General features: G+C 39.0%; 1 protein-coding gene across 4 annotated transcripts in view; it reads right to left on the minus strand.

Annotated features, from left to right (window-relative positions):
* Positions 1-300: 300 nt before the first annotated feature.
* The window catches only part of ZNF10 (zinc finger protein 10), a 63,366-nt gene continuing 46,792 nt past the window's right edge, over positions 301-16,874 (minus strand). The window contains exons 4-6 of one of the 4 annotated variants that reach the window (XM_060119205.1): positions 11,554-11,680; positions 11,173-11,259; positions 301-4,958 (exon numbers count right to left, since the gene is read on the minus strand). In XM_060119205.1, the coding sequence (XP_059975188.1) occupies positions 2,482-4,958; positions 11,173-11,259; positions 11,554-11,680 (2,691 nt within the window). In that variant the 3' untranslated portion in view covers positions 301-2,481. Of the gene's footprint in view, positions 4,959-11,172; positions 11,260-11,553; positions 11,681-16,874 lie in introns of those variants that run through there. The other 3 variants (XM_060119207.1, XM_060119209.1, XM_060119204.1) reach the window with 3 other exon arrangements.

Raw genomic sequence — 16,874 nt, forward strand, 5'->3', positions numbered from 1 at the left:
AGAATGGAGAAATGCAGCTTTTTAGCCGAGCACATCACCATTATGAAAAATACAGTGATATTGTTGGTAATGAAGAAATATCGGGTTCACTACTAACAGTCTGCTACACTTAATAATGTCATGACTTAAAAAAATAAAAACTCTACATTACTAGATGCATTTTTGCTATAATTCCATTTAGGATTTTTAAATCTATGTTCACAAATGACTTTGTCATTTCCCCCCAAAATGTCTACTTCCTGTGAAATATTGTAAAATGTTAGAATTATCTTCCCTTTAACTTTCCTGAAAATTATCAACTATTACTGAAAGTCTCTGGAACCTCTTTCTTTTCTGGGGCTGGGGCAGAGTTAGAGGAAGTAGGTAGATTTTCAAGCCAGAAATTCAATTTTTAACTTTCCTATTTTGTTTCCTGGTTGCTGATCTACTGATTTTTGTTAAGGTTCATTTATCTGGAAAATTTTCCATTTCATTTAAAATCAGACCCAATACAGCATTATCCTTTCACACAGTATTTGATTTATGCCTTCAACGTTATGCTGACATCTCTGGCTTCTACTGGGAGAGGCTGAATGTGGATTTGCATCACACGATACAGCACCTTTAAAATCTAATTGACCCTGGATAATAGGAAACAGAGTACGTGTTTATTCTTTATTTTGTGTATGTATCTTCCTTGGAACATCAATGACAAAATACATATTCATGATATTTTCCAGGTTTAAGGGACAGACTGTAGCCGATATCTAAAATTCTTTCCTTATGCAAGCCTTCTCTTCCCTTCTGTAAATCATCATTCTTCACCCCAGGTCTATTGACATTGGATAATAATAATGAGCTGAACACATAAGGACTTGGGATTCATAAATCATTGACTACGTCCTTCAAGGAAGATGCAGTGTCTTTGGGTAAGAGATGGGATTCCCCACTGAAGTAAAGAGCACAAAGTAGTGGGTGTTTCAGAAATACTTGCAGTTTTGAATCCTCATATTCCTCCAAGATAGCCTAATTTTCAGATTAATGCTCATTCACATAAGGTAATTGGTGAGGCTGTAAAAAAAAAACCTGACTTTCTAAGTACGCAACTGGTAGAATGACTTTTCACCATCCTGAATCTATAGCTATACATACACACTTCAGCAGCATCACTTAAAGGTATCACTTAAATGTACTGAGAGGATACAAGATAGTTCAAATTAACAGAGAAGTGAACTAGGATTAAAAAGGGACAATAACTAAAGCTATTCTGGGTAATCTATATAGAAGAAACTAATTAATACTAGCAGTAAGATGCTACCTGAGAACAAAAGCTAAGTTTGATTTTCTGTATTAAGGAGTCCATTAAAAATTTATATTCTGACCTATCTCAGCCAACTCCTGGCAGGGCACATTGAATGATGATCCCATGATGACTGCATACACTGTGAATTCTCTTAAAGGAAATCAAGGTGTTCTAACCAGAGAAGGCAGAACAGATTGCAGATACACAATCACATGAAACGTGCACTATATTGATTATATAACTAAAGAGGTAGCTTTCAGGACCATTTACAAAGGGTACGAAATAATAGAAAAGGTTTAAAGTATGGAAATGCACTTTTAATGCCATATTATTCTAGTAAGGAGTTGTATTTTTAAATAAGAATGTTGCTATGCAGAGTAGAAACCCCTGGAAAATGGTATTGTTATTTAGCTAATTTATCTATCAAATGTGGCATTCACAAGAAGATGCAAAACTACACAAAACATATTTTATAGTACGGAAAGGAAGATAACACCTAAACATCCCTGCAGGTCTTACGATGTAATCCTTATTGTTATCCTGATTATTACATTGATTTACACAGGTTCAAAAATCTTTATGTTCTACTATGAGCATACCTAACATTGATAGTTGAATACTTTCTCTAATCATTTCCTAAAAGTTTGGAACATTTGGAACATAATTTCCCTTAATTTGTAAAGGAAATTATTTTTTTCCAAATGAATCAAAATAATCGTAAATAAACCTTCCTGCTGAGGCTTTACCCCATCTGAAATATTCATAGATCTTCATTCATTCAAATATTCTTTTTCTTTTTTTTTTTTTTTTTTACTAGAAGTTTGTCATTCCTAGATGAAGAATTTCCCTAACTTATAGCATGGTTTCTCCACGGTATGAGCTTATAATATAATACCTGCAAACCATTCATTTATGTTTTCTCTCATTAAAATCCTAATTCTTAATAAACTATGAATTTCATTTGCATTATGGAATTTCCTCTTTGTGGATGTTAGTATATTAAAAAATGGCTTTCTGAAGTTCATTTCATTCATAATGTTCCTCACCTGCACAAACTTACAAGACTCCCTGCTAAGAACTTTCATAGGGTTCACTGAATTCATAGAGTCCCTTGTGCACATGTACTGATATTTTTTGTGTGTATAAAAAACAGCGTCCCACATGTCATACATACATGGCGTACAATGAGATGATTCCATTTACAGAGTTTCTCTCCTGTACAAATTTTCTGGGAATTCCTGTGAATTGACTTTTGAGAGAAATTTTCTTACATTTACTTCACCAATATGTTTATCATCTGTGTGAGTTCTCTGATGCATAATGAGCTGTGACTTCCAACAAAAGGCCTTCCCACATTCACTGCACTTACAGGGTTTCTCTCCTGTATGAGTCCTCTGATGTGCACTAAGAATTGATTTCTGAGAGAAGGTTTTTCCACATTCACTGCATCCATAGGGTTTCTCCCCTGAATGAGTCCTCTGATGTACAATGAGCTGAGACTTCCTAATGAAGGCTTTTTCACACTCATTGCATTCATAGGGCTTCTCTCTTGTGTGCATTCTTTGATGTACAATGAGCCGTAATTTTCCACTGAAGGACTTCTCACATTGACTGCATTTATAAGGGTTTTCCCCTGCATGAGTGCGCTCGTGTACAATGAGTAGCGACTTCCAAATGAAGGCTTTCCCACATTTGTGGCATTCATATGGTTTCTCTCCAGAATGAGTTCTCATGTGTATAATGAGGTATGACTTGCTACTAAAGGCTTTCCCACACTCACTGCACCCATAAGGTTTTTCCCCAGCATGAGTTCGCTGATGTGAGATGAGCTGATCTTTTCTATTAAAGGCTTTCCCACATTCACTGCATTCATAAGGATTCTCCCCTGTGTGAATTCTCTGATGTACAATAAGTTGTGAATTGAAACTGAAGGATTTCCCACATTCACTGCATTCATGTGGTTTCTCTCCTGTGTGAGTCCTCATATGTATGATGAGGTAGGACTTGCTCCTAAAAGCTTTCCCACATTCAATGCATCCATAGGGTTTCAATCCTGTGTGACTTCTCTGATGTACAATGAGCTGTGACTTCAAACTGAAGGCTTTTCCACACTGATTACACCCATAGGGTTTCACCCCAGTGTGTGCTCCCTGATGCACAATAAGCTGTGACTTGAAAGTAAAGGATTTCCCACATTCACTACAACCATAGGGTTTCTCTCCTGTGTGGGTTCTCTGATGTACAATAAGATTCGACTTTGTATTAAAGGCTTTCTGACATTCACTGCATTCAAAGGGTTTCTCTCCTGTATGAGTTCTCTGATGTATCACGAGCTGTGACTTCAAACCAAAAGTTTTCCCACAGTCACTGCATTCATAGGGCTTCTCCCCTGCATGAGTTCTCTGGTGTGAAATGAGCTGGTATTTCCGACTGAAGGCTTTCCCACATTCACTGCATTCATAGGGATTCTCCCCTGTGTGAATTCTCTGATGTACAATAAGTTGTGAATTGAAACTGAAGGATTTCCCGCATTCACTGCATTCATGTGGTTTCTCTCCTGTGTGAGTCCTCATATGTATGATGAGGTAGGACTTGCTCCTAAAAGCTTTCCCACATTCAATGCATCCATAGGGTTTCACTCCTGTGTGACTTCTCTGATGTACAATGAGCTGTGACTTCAAACTGAAGGCTTTTCCACACTGATTACACCCATAGGGTTTCACCCCAGTGTGTGCTCCCTGATGCACAATAAGCTGTGACTTGAAAGTAAAGGATTTCCCACATTCACTACAACCATAGGGTTTCTCCCCTGTGTGGGTTCTCTGATGTACCATGAGGTTAGACTTTGTATTAAAGGCTTTCCGACAATCACTGCATTCATAGGGTTTCTCCCCTGTATGAATTCTTTGATGTATAATGAGTTGTGATTTCAAACCAAAAGCTTTCCCACAGTCATGACACCCATAGGGTTTCTGTCCTGAATGAGTTCTCTGGTGTGAAACAAGCTGGTCTCTCCTACTGAAGACTTTCCCACACTCACAGCATTCATAGGGATTCTCCCGCGTGTGAATTCTCTGATGTATAACAAGTTGTGAATTGAAACTGAAAGTTTTCTGACAAACACTGCATTCATGTAGTTTCTCTCCTGTGTGAGTTCTCTGATGAACACTGAGGTAGGACTTGCTGCTGAAGTCCTTCCCACATCCATTACATTTGTAGGGTTTTTCTTTTGCATGAGTTCGCTGATGCACCACAAGGTATGACTTGCTGCTGAAGGCCTTCCCACAGTAACTGCATTCAAAGGGTTTTCCTCCCATACGTATTTGTTGGCATATGAGCTGTGACTTTCTGTTGGCAGTTTTTCCAGATTCATTACTTTCACAGTATTTTATCCCAATAATAGCTTGCTCATGTTTAGAATGGAAGGACGATTCCCTATGTGCATGAAACCCATTAGGATTCTTTCCGGCATAATTATTACCGAAATCTGTAGTATATTTCAAACTCTTTCCATTTGTGACACATTTATGAAGTTTTTGTCTTGAAGAAACATAATCTGTACTAAGAAGACATAGTTTTCCAAAGGCAGTACACTGATAGCCTTTTGACATACTTCTTAGCTTGCCTTGATTTTCCTTATGCCATTCCATACGACCATCAATTTCCCAGACTTCGTCTAGAAATGAAAATACTCATGTTATAAATAGTAACATGATCCTAGTATAGCATAAAATTGACTTAAAAATGCTGTATCATGAGGTTTTTCTTAGTTTCAGATATCAGTTCTGAATGTAAATAAAATCTCAAGTGTAAATGTACCCAAACTCCTGGGCACTGGGGAAAACAAAACAAATCAAAACATGTAATAGGCAAAGGGAACTGACAATAAATAAAGGTAGTCTTGAGTTTCAAAATTTTACAAAATGCCTTTAGAAAGCACAAAGAAAAATGAGCAAAACAGAAAGAGGTGGGGTCTTCCCTGGTGGCACAGTGGATAAGAATCCACCTGCCAATGCAGGGGACGTGGGTTTGAGCCCTGGTCCAAGAAGATCCCACATGCTGCAGAGCAACTAAGCCCACGTGCCACAACTACTGAGCCGCGCTCTAGAGCCCACGAGCCACAACTACTGAAGCCCATGTGCCACAACTACTGAAGCCCGCGCACCTAGAGCCCATGCTCCGCAAAAGGAGAAGCTACTGCAATGAGAAGCCCGTGCATCATAAGGAAGAGTAGCCCCCGCTCGCCACAACTAGAGAAAGCCCGCGTACAGAAACGAAGATGCAATGCAGCCAAAAATTTATTTATTAAAAAAAAAAAAATATATATATATATATATATAAAGATGTGGGAAAGGATCTCTGAGCATTAGCTTCATTCAACAAATAATCGTTAAATATCTATTACGTGCCAAACACTGTGCTAAGCTCAGGAGAAAGAGCAGAACCACTGCAGATTGGTTTACAGTCCTCTTGGGAATAAAGTTCCACTGAATACCCAAATAGATGAAAACAAACTCACAAGAAACATCATCGACATGTTTCAGAACACTGACAAGCAGCAGCTAATAAAGCTTTCAGAGAAACCAAAAAAGCTTCATATAATGGGTCAAAATTTAGAACGGATCTGACTACTCATTAGCATCGCTAGGAGAGAAAAAACAGAGCATTCAGGAGTAAAGTATAAACATTTTCAGAGGCATAGGTCTCAAATTTTATATCAAATGCACTCTTTCACAGGAAGCTACTATGAAGGGTGTTCCTTTCACAGAAAGCTACTATGAAAACAAACCAAGAAAAAAGATGACACAAAAAAATAGAAAAGAAAATCTGAAAGGAGATTCCAGGTTAAAAACTGTACAACCAGGTTTTGAGAAAAATCAGCTTACACTGGAGCAAGTCAAAAGACATGGGAGTGATGTCACCAGGAAGATGAAATTGACAGAATCACTAATTCAGCTGAATGTACCAAAAGAATATTTAGACATGTGAAGAAGAGTCTGGGGTTAAATTAATTATAAATACATTAATGATAACACTGAAAACTGGGCAAGGAAGTAAAACAACTCAAGAGAAAAAATGATTTATGAACGAAAACTAGCCATTGTACACTTGCATGACTTACCTGTGAACAGAAATTACATGGTCGTAAAGATATAAAAACTGAAGACTGAGCTAAGTATGAAACAGCTTTTGATTAGGATGATGGAGGTATGGGAAGAGACAGTGTGTATATCATGGGGAGTATGAGGGGAGGAGGATGAAAGAGAATTAAATCTTTACCCTTCACACTAAGTAATTAGGAGGAAATCAAGGTGCAAGAGAATAAGCTGGTTATTTAGAAAACATGGACATAAATACCATAAAGAGCTAAAGAGATGAAATTGTTTTTCTCTGAGGGGAATGAAAAACAGATGGGGCAGGGTGGCCAGAATGCTGTTTAAACATAAACCCAACCCAACTCCCACCCCCCCAACCAAATTCCAAAAATACAAAGTAGATAGGGAACTAGACACAGGACTAAGTCCTCAGTCATAATCAAAAATATTTGGAGGTTGAACAGAAGAGAGAACGGGTAGAGTTGACCTAGATGTCCTGAAGTAATATGCTGACCAAGGCAATGTACAGAAAAGGGTATTAAGAGAACATAGAAGCAGGTCAGGTTTGAAGACAGCAACATCACAGGATCTTAACACCTCATTTCAGGTTTCCCTACATCCTAAATCTGAACCCTCTTATTCATTTTGTACACAACCTCCAAATTATATTTTCCCAAACATCAATTCCCACTGGGACAGTACCCACACCCCTGCAGTGAGAAATGAACATGAGCATGTTTGACTATTACAGTGGCTTTGGAGGGAGCATTACTGGCTATTACTGGGTTGGCCAAAAAGTTCCTTCGGTTTTTAAGTAAACATAAAGGATACATTTTCCATTTTAACCAAGAACTTTACTGAACAACATATTCACCATTTTGTTCCACTGCCTTCTGCCATTTTTCAGGCAACTTCATAATTCCATCTTCCCAAAACTTTTTAACTTTTTGAGCAAAGAACTGTTCCCAGGTGCCTTTTACCGTCTTCCAGGGAATTAAAATTTTTTCCATTAAGAGAATTTTGTAAACACTGAAATAAATGGAAATCCAAAGGTACATTGTCTCGTGAATATGGCAGATGAATCAGAACTTCCCAGCCAAACTGTAACGGGTTTTGCCTGGTCATCAAATAAACATGTGGTCTTGCATTATCCTGATGGAAGATTATGTGTTTTCCATTGAGTAATTCGGGATGTTTTTTCTCGAGTGCTGCTTAGAGTTGGTCTAATTGGGAGCAGTACTTGTTGGAAGTAATCATTTGGTTTCCAGAAGAAGCTCATAATAGAGGACTCCCTTCCAATCCCACCATATACACAACATCACCTTCTTTGGATGAAGACCAGCCTTTGGTGTGGTTGGTGGTGGTTCATTTCGCTTGCCGCACGATCTCTTCCGTTCCACATTACTGTACAGTATCCACTTTTCATTTGCCTGTCACAATTCGTCTTAAAAATGGAACGTTTTCATTATGTGTAAGTAGAGAATCGCGTTTGAAAATATGGTCAAGAAGGTTTTCTTCGCTTAACTTACATGGAACCCAAACATCAAAGCAATTAACATAACCAAGCTGGTGCAAATGATTTTCAACGCTTGATTTGGATTTGGATTTTGCATATGTCGGCCATCTCCCTTGTGATATAACGTTAACTGTCCTCAATTAATGTCTCAATTCGATTGCTATCAACTTCAACTGGTCTACCTGACCGTGGAGCATCATCCAGAGAAATCATCGGCATGAAACTTCGCAAACCACTTTTGACATGTTAGATCAGTCACAGCCCCTTCTCCATACACTGCACAAATCCTTTTCTGCATTTCAGTTGCGGTTTTACCTTTCTTTAAATAATACAGTACAATAGGTCAAAAATGTTGCTTTCTTCTATCTTCAATATTAAAATGGCTACACAAATATTCACCAATTTTGATCTTTTTTTAATGCACACTGATACGACAGCTGTCACAATACAATCTAACAAAACTGTTTCCAATGAAGTTAAAGACAACTAAGTGCTACTAGAGCCATCTTACAGAAAAAACTGAATGAACCTTTTGGCCAACCCAATACACGGTCTTAAAGTCAGAAGTGTTTCCATCAAGAAGACAACAGGCCAGTGAGTAATTAACCTTTGCCCTCAAATCATATTTGCTCATGTTTGGCTGTCACTGTTGTCCCTGTAGACTCTGAAAGTTCATGGATACTGAATCTGTCAGTTTCTGTACTTCACCCTTCCAATCCTTCTGTTGCTGGCACCACACTCCTGCTTATTTTCCCTTGGTTCCCACATCCCTGGCTTCCTTCATTTCATTTCCCAGGAATTCTAATGTACTTGCTGTTGAGCATTTTCTTTACAACAATAATTGCAGGAAATTAATCATTGCTGGTATCTCTAGGGAGAGCACAAAGAATTCAAGAAATAAGGACAGAATACCAGAGCCAGTGAGTAGAAGACAGGAATTCACAAGATTAAAGATTATTTAAACATGATTCAAGACTGCATTAAACATGATTACTGGATGTGGCCCATCTTGAGTTTAGCCACAGAAGACAATGGAAGAGGAAATCATGCTAAGACCGCAGAACCTGGGCTCACCAGGCCATGGCCACAGCAGGAAGCCCCGGTACAGCCTGCCCAGACCGGGTTCCAATGCTTCTCTGTTGTGCCACTCCTGCTGCTCTCCCAGAATGAGGTTCCTGCTGTACCTACCCTGTACTTCTCTCTGCCACTCTACCTGTCTGGTTGGTTGTACATAGATAACTTATCTTTAATTACACATCACCAGACCATGAAGAACCACCACATCTGATTAGAAACAAGGAGCCTAGACTTGCATTAATATACTAGAGGAATGACAAGAGGGGTGATAGAATATTTTGAAGACGAATGGATGGAAAGAAGGGTGTGACTGGATGATGCCTAACCAAAGAGGTAGATGGAGGTGGACAGTGCTGCCTACCCAGCTGTTCTGCTGCCCTTTTCCTGGCTGGCAGAAACCTGATTTTATTTCCTACCTCCATGTGTAAGGCCATGTGCTGCAGCTAAGACAATGGGGACCCACCTCCATACCCCTGCTGCCAGTGAAGCATGATGTAGCTGTGCCGACAGTGGTGGCCCTGTTTCCCTCAGCAGAGTCTGCTTTTCACAGGGATGTGTGATAAAATTCTAGCCTGCTCAGCATGGTAAGCCTGCTGGGGCCTCCTGAAATAGACTCCAATACCTGATTAAAAGGGCCGTGTGGGAAGAAACAGTCTTTCTTCTTCCACTGCCCACTGGTATATCCGCAGGTGTTAGCTGGAACTGTAAGAGGCGTCTGATGACCATGAGGGGTGGAAATCTGAGAAATACTCACGTAGTTAGAATGGCAAGGCAGAGACAGACGCTTGGGGATTTAGTAAGTCAGTCAGTACCACATCAGGACATTTTGTGACGTTTGGTAATAAAGCACTTCTGCCTAAATAGTTTGATTGAGGATTAATCAAAAATTGCAGCTGAAACAATCCTAATAGTACAAAGGTTAACTGTTGGTGTATCCTGCCACACTTATGACGGAATACATAGTTGCTTAGGGAAATATATCTGACAGTAACATCAGGACGAACTAATAGTATAAAAAGAGTAAAAGGTATACATTTGGCTAATAAGTAGAACAAGCAAGAAATGGAATAATGGAATTCCCTGGTGGTCCAGTGGTTAGGACTCCATGCTTTCACTAACAAGGGCCCGGGTTCAATCCCTGGTCAGGGAACTAAGATTCCATAAGCCGTGTGGTGTAGCCAAAAAAAAGAAAAAAGATACTATTGGGAATTATCTCATTCCCAATGAGAAGGAGGTGGGAATTGAGAAGATGGAGGCCCTAAAAGACTTATTTTCGAAGGACCAAAATACTAACAGATTATAGCAACACTAGTGAAGAGAACTGCATAAAAAGGAGATTTAGGCTCACGCCCCAGTGCCAGGAGGAAGAACCAGGAGCATAGTTAAACTAACAAACAGGAAGGTGAGAAGAAGTTATCATACAGCTATGGGCCAGCAGAGGAGACATTCCAATTCCAGTTTCTGAAAAATGAGACAAGGGAGTGGCCCATGCAGGGAAGATGCCCTGTGGACTAATCAAACCCAGTACCAAAGGGCAGATGCAAGAGGGATGGGGCTGTCAGTCACCAATACAGAAAGAAAAAGCTTAAATCTTCAGAATGGAAGTTTTTTAAAACTTACAATATACGAGGAAAGTGGGGAATATAAGAAAGACCCCTTTGGACTCAGAGGAAAGAGCACGTGAGGGCAGTAAAGCATGAAGAGAATAAGCACTCTGTTGTGCAGTGTGAGAGTGGGTTCCATGGGGTTCACTTGAGTAAGGTGCGGGGAAAGGCTTCAGGCAAGAGAACTGATGTTATCAAATGATGCAGGAGTACACTCAGAAAGAACAGTGATGACAAAGCCACTAGGAAGGAGAAGCAGAAAGGGTAGAACCTCCTAACACATAGGTTTCAAGAAGGAAATCGGAACTGTGGTTGGTGAATGTGAATGGAAGTATTTTTTAAAAAATAGAAAAAAAGTAGAAGGGGTGTGAAAGTCACATGAAAAGAGGTAGAGAGGAAAAGCTTGCTTAAATGCATAATGAAATGAGTCTAACACCACGGGAAAGTAAGAAGGAAGCTGAGAATGCCACAGAGGAGATTAACTAAGAGACAATGGTTACAAATGACCCAAAAGTACAAACACGAAGGGAACATCACGTCAGAACTCACACCAATTCTGAGTAAGGAGGAAAAGATCTAAATGTCCCGACCACTCACCCAGATGGCCCTCACTTGGAATTTGCATCATCCACAGCTCTTCTTGTTCCAACTGGAAAATGATATTTGGTTTGGTGTGTTGATACCCTGTGAATAGAAAATCACAGACAACCTGGCCCAAAACTGCCTAGGACCATGGGATTCAGCAGAATGCGGAAGACCTGGTTTAGAGGCGGCGTGATGAAGCTGCCCTTTTGCACTTTGGCAAAGTAAACACCATTCAACCAGCAGATTCTGATGCCAAAGGGAGAATAAGAAAATCTGGCCTCTAAATATAAGCCCCAAATCAACAAGTATTGTACAAAAGTGCTCCAGCTTTCAGCAACTAACAAGGGAAAGCCTGGAGATGACACACACTCCTTTCAGGGAAGGGGTACTTACCCAGGGACACCAGGTTGCTATAGTTCTCCAGCATCACACTCCTGTACAGGTGCTTCTGAGCTGGGTCCAGCAGCTGCCACTCCTCCCAGGTAAAGTCCACAAACACATCCATGAATGACAATGGTCCCTGAAACAGCATATCCCCATTCAATTGCAAATCATTTTACTGAGTTTGTAGTAAACAAAAGGCTGCTAAGGGTGTCCATTATTTACATTCTACTTTGGGAGAAAAGCAAACGTTTACTGAAAATATCCCATCAATATGCATTAAATCAGTTAACCTCTCTTTCAGCATGTAAGAATACCATGTGCCAGGTATTCAACTAGGAGCAGGTAATATAAAATGGATGAAAGACAGAAGTGTTCAGCCTTGCAGAGAACAGCAAAGATTAAACCCATAAAAATGTAACAGGCAGTCAAAGATGCTATGACAAAAGGACATGCAGAGAACATGGGCACAAAGGGGAAAGCAAGCAATGCTGCTTGAATGCACCAGGAGCTACCACTGAAGAGAAGACGTTAAAATTTCATGAAATAAAAAAGGCAACAGCTGTAAGTAGCAGCCATGGTGTGGGGCGACAGATCTGAACACGAAGATACACAGATGGTAAATCAGCATACGAAAAGATGCTCAACATCATATATCTTAGGGAATTGCAAATTAAAACAGTGAGACACCATTACACATTTAGAATGGCTAAGGTTATCAAAAATGGACCCCAAATTTGAAAATGAAATTCCCAATTTGATGAAGACATGAATATAAACATCCAAGAATCTGAACAAACTCCAAAAACGATGAACTCAAAGAAACACATATGCTCAAATTTTCAATAGACAAAGAGAGAACCTTGAAAGCATCCAGAAAGCAATGACTTGTTTCCTACAAGGGCTCCTCAGTAAGATTATAAATAGATTTCTCATCAGAACCTTTGGAGACCAAAAGGCAATAAACCCATATATTCAAACAGCTAAAAGAAAAATAAACTACCAGCCAAGAATCCTATATCTGACAAAACTGTGCTTCAAAAGTGAGGTAGAGGGCTTCCCTGGTGGCACAGTGGTTAAGAATCCGCCTGCCAATGCCAGGGGCACGGGATCGAGCCCTGGCCCGGGAAGATCCCATGATCCCACATGCCGTGGAGCAACTAAGCCCGTGGGCCCCAACTACTGAGCCTGTGCTCTAGAACCCATGCTCTGCAACAAGAGAAGCCACCGCAATGAGAAGCATGTGCACTGCAATGAAGAGTAGCCCCCACTCGCCACAACTAGAGAAAGCCCACATGTATCAATGAAGACCCAACACAGCCAAAAATTAATTAATTAATTAAAAAGTGAGGTAGAAATGAAGACATTCCCAGAAGAACAAAAGGTAGTTTGTTACCACTAGACCTGCTTGGCAAGAGATGCTCAAGGGAGTCATGCATGTGAAATAAAAGAACACTAGACAATATCTTGAAGCTGTTCGAAGAAATAAAGATCTGAATAAAGGTAAATATCTGGGCAATTATAATGGTAGTATATTTGTGCCTCTACATTTCATTCTCTACATAATTATAAGAGACAAATGCATTTGAAATAATTATTAGTTGACATTTCGGGGCACACAAGGTATAAAGATGTAATTCTGTGACATCAGCAATCAAAAGGGGTGGGACAGAGCTGTAAAGGAGCATAGTGCTTGTATGTTATTGAAGTTAAGCTGTTATAAATTCAAATCAGAATGCTATAACTTTAGGAAGTTAAATGTAATCCCACGGCAACCACAAAGAAAATAGTTATAAAACTTACACAAAAAGCAAATGAGAAAGGAATTTAGACATTTCACTACAAAAATTCAACTAATCACAAAAGACAGTGATTGCAGGAACTGAAGGACCAAAAACCTATAAGGTATAAAGAAAATAGCAAAAGGACAGAAATAAATCCCTCCTTATGAGTAATTACTGTAAGTGTAAATCAATAAAACTCTCTAGTGAAAAGACAGAGTTTGGCAAAATGGATTAAGAAACATGACTCAAATATGCTGTCTATAAGAAACTCACTTTAGATCCAAAGACACAAACAGATCGAAAGTGAAAAGATGGATAAAGATATTCCATGCAAGTAGTAACCGAAGTACAGCAGGGGTGGCTATACTAACATCAGACAAATCAGAAAGGTTGTAAGAAACAAAGAAGGAAATTACATATTATTAAAGTTTCAGTACAGCTAGAAGATAGACAATTATAAACAGTTACACCTAGTAACAGATCACCAAAATATATGAAACAAAAACTTACATAATTGAAGGGAGAAATAGTTTTACAATAATAGTTGGAAACTTCAAAACCCCACTCCCGATAATGGATAGAACAATCAGAAAGAAAATAAGTAAGGAAACAGAATTTAAATAAACTACCTCTAACAGACATATACAGAATATGCTACCCAAGAACAAAATATACATTCTTCTCAAGTACACATGAGACATTTTCCAGGACAGACCATATGTTAGGCCTCAAATTAAATCTCAATAGATTTAAAAGATAAATATCATACAAAGTATCTTCTCTGACCACATGATCAAGTTAAAAATCACTAAAAGCAGAAAAAAAGGAAAATTCACAAATTTGTGGGAATTAAACAACATGGCCTTAAACAACCAATGGATCAAACAAGTCAAAAGGGAAATTAGTAAGTACTTAGACATGAATGAAAACAAAACACAGCATAAAGTTGTTGGGATGCAGCAAAAGCAGTGTTAAGGGGAAATTTTACAGTTAAAAACACATATTTAGGGGCTTTCCTAAAGATTCTCAACAGTGGTTGAGAATCTGACTGCTAACGCAGGGGACACGGGTTCAAGCCCTGGTCTGGGAGGATCCCACATGCCGCGGAGCAACTAGGCCCGTGAGCCACAACTACTGAGCCTACGCGTCTGGAGCCTGTGCTCCGCAACAAGAGAGGCCGCGATAGTGAGAGGCCCATGCACCGCGATGAAGAATGGCCCCCACTTGCCACAACTAGAGAAAGCCCTCGCACAGAAACGAAGACCCAACACAGCAAAAATAAATTAATAAACTCCTACCCCCAATATCTTCAAAAAAAACCCAACACATTTAAAACAAGAAACATCTCAAATCAATAATCTAACTTTACAACTTAAGGAAACAGAAAAAGAACAAATTAAACACAAAGGTAGCAAAAAGAAGGAAATAAGATTAGAATACAAACAAAATAGAAACTAGAAAAACAATAGGAAAAAAAAATCAATGAAACCAGAGCTTAGTTCTTTGAAAAGATCAGCAAAATTTGATAAACCTTCAGGTAGCTAGACTGAGAAATAAAAAAGAGAAGACTAGAATGACTAAAATCAAGAATGAAAGTGGGGAAATTAGTACTGATTCTACAAAAATAAAAATGATTATTGGAAAGTACTATAAACAATTGTATGCCAACAAATTGGATAACTTAGTTGAAAGGAATGAATTCCATTTGTGTTTCTATCAAGATCAAATCACAAAGAAATAGGAAATCTGAATAGATCTATAACTACTAAGGAGATTGGGTCTGTAATCAAAAATCTCCCCCCAAAGAAGAAAAGCCCAGGTTTCACTGGTGAATTTTAACAAATATTTAAAGAAGTAATAACATCAATCTTTCTCAAACTTTTCCAAAAACCTAAAGAGGAGGGAACACTTCCTAAGGCTCTGATACCAAATCCAGACAAAGCCACTGTAAGAAAACTACAAACTAATATTCCTCATGAACATAGATGCAAAAATCTTTAAAATAATAGCAAATCAAATTCAGCAGCTTATTAAAAAGATCATACACCACGACCAATGGGATTTAATCTTGGAATGCAAGGATGGTTCAACATTTGAAAATTGCTCAATGCAATATATCACACTAACAGAATGAAGTTAAAAAGATGATTATCTCGATGCAGATTACCTCAATTGAAGCATCTGACAGAATTCAACACTCTTTCATGATAAAAACACTCAACAAAGAAGAAATAGAAGGAAAGTACCTCAACATAATAAAACCCACATCTTAAACACCCACAGTGAACATCACACTCAATGATGAAAGACTAAAAGCTTTTCTTCTAAGATCAGGAATGAGGCAAGAACGCCTGCTCTCGAGACTTCCCTGGTGGTGCAGTGGTTAAGAATCTGCCTTCCAATGCAGGGGACGTGGGTTCAATCCCTGTTCAGGGAACTAAGATCCCACATGCTGGAAGGTAACTAAGCCCACGCACTCTAGAGTCCATGCACCACAACTAGAGAGAAGGCTGCGCACCACAATGAAAGATCCCGCGTGCTGCAACTAAGACCCAATGCAGCCAAATAAATAAATAAATAAAATTTTTTTTAAAAAAAGGAATGCCTTCTTTCTCCACTTCTGTTCAACATAGTGCTTCAAGTTCTTGCCAGAGCCACTGGGCAAGAAAAAGAAATAAAAGGCATCTAAATTAGAAAAGGAGTAAAATTATCTCTGTTCACGGACAATATATTCTTATATATAGAAAATTTTAAAGATTCCACACACATACACACACACACACGCACAAAACCTAGTTAGAACAAATGAATTCAGCAAATAACAGGATACAAAGTCACACACCAAAATCAGGTGCATTTCTATACACTAACAATGATCAATCTGAAAAGCAAATCATGAAAATGATTCCATTTATAGCATCATCAAAAAGTAATAACTGAACCTAGGAGGTAAATGACTTGTAGAATGAAAACTGAAAACCTTGCTGAAAGAAATGAAAGAACATATAAATACATAGAAACACACCCTCTGTTCCTTAATATTAAAATGTTAACACTACCCAAAGTGATCTACATAGTCAAAGCAACCCCTAATAAAATTCCGATGATGTTTTTTGCAAAAACAGAAAAACCCACCCTAAAATGCATATGGAAGCTCAAGGGACCCTGAAGAGCCAAAACAATCTTGAAAAAGAACAAAGCTGGAGGACTCATGCTTCCTGATTTCAAAACTTACTACACGGGACTTCCCTGGTGGTGCAGTGGTTAAGGATCCTTCTTCCAATGCAGGGGATGCGGGTTCGATCCCTGGTCAGGTAACTAAGATCCCACATGCTGCGGGGCAACAAAGCCAGCACACCACACTGAGCCCACACACTCTGGAGCCCACGCACCATAACCAGAGAGAAGCCTGTACACTGCAACTGGAGAAGACTGCATGCCACAACAAAAAGATCCTGCATGTTGCAACGAAGATCCTGCATACCACAACTAAGATCCAATGCAGACAAATAAATAAATAAATAAATAAATAGTTTTTAAAAAAACTTA

This window comes from Mesoplodon densirostris, chromosome 15, assembly GCF_025265405.1.
Source record: "Mesoplodon densirostris isolate mMesDen1 chromosome 15, mMesDen1 primary haplotype, whole genome shotgun sequence".
Taxonomy (NCBI): Eukaryota; Metazoa; Chordata; class Mammalia; order Artiodactyla; family Ziphiidae; genus Mesoplodon; species Mesoplodon densirostris.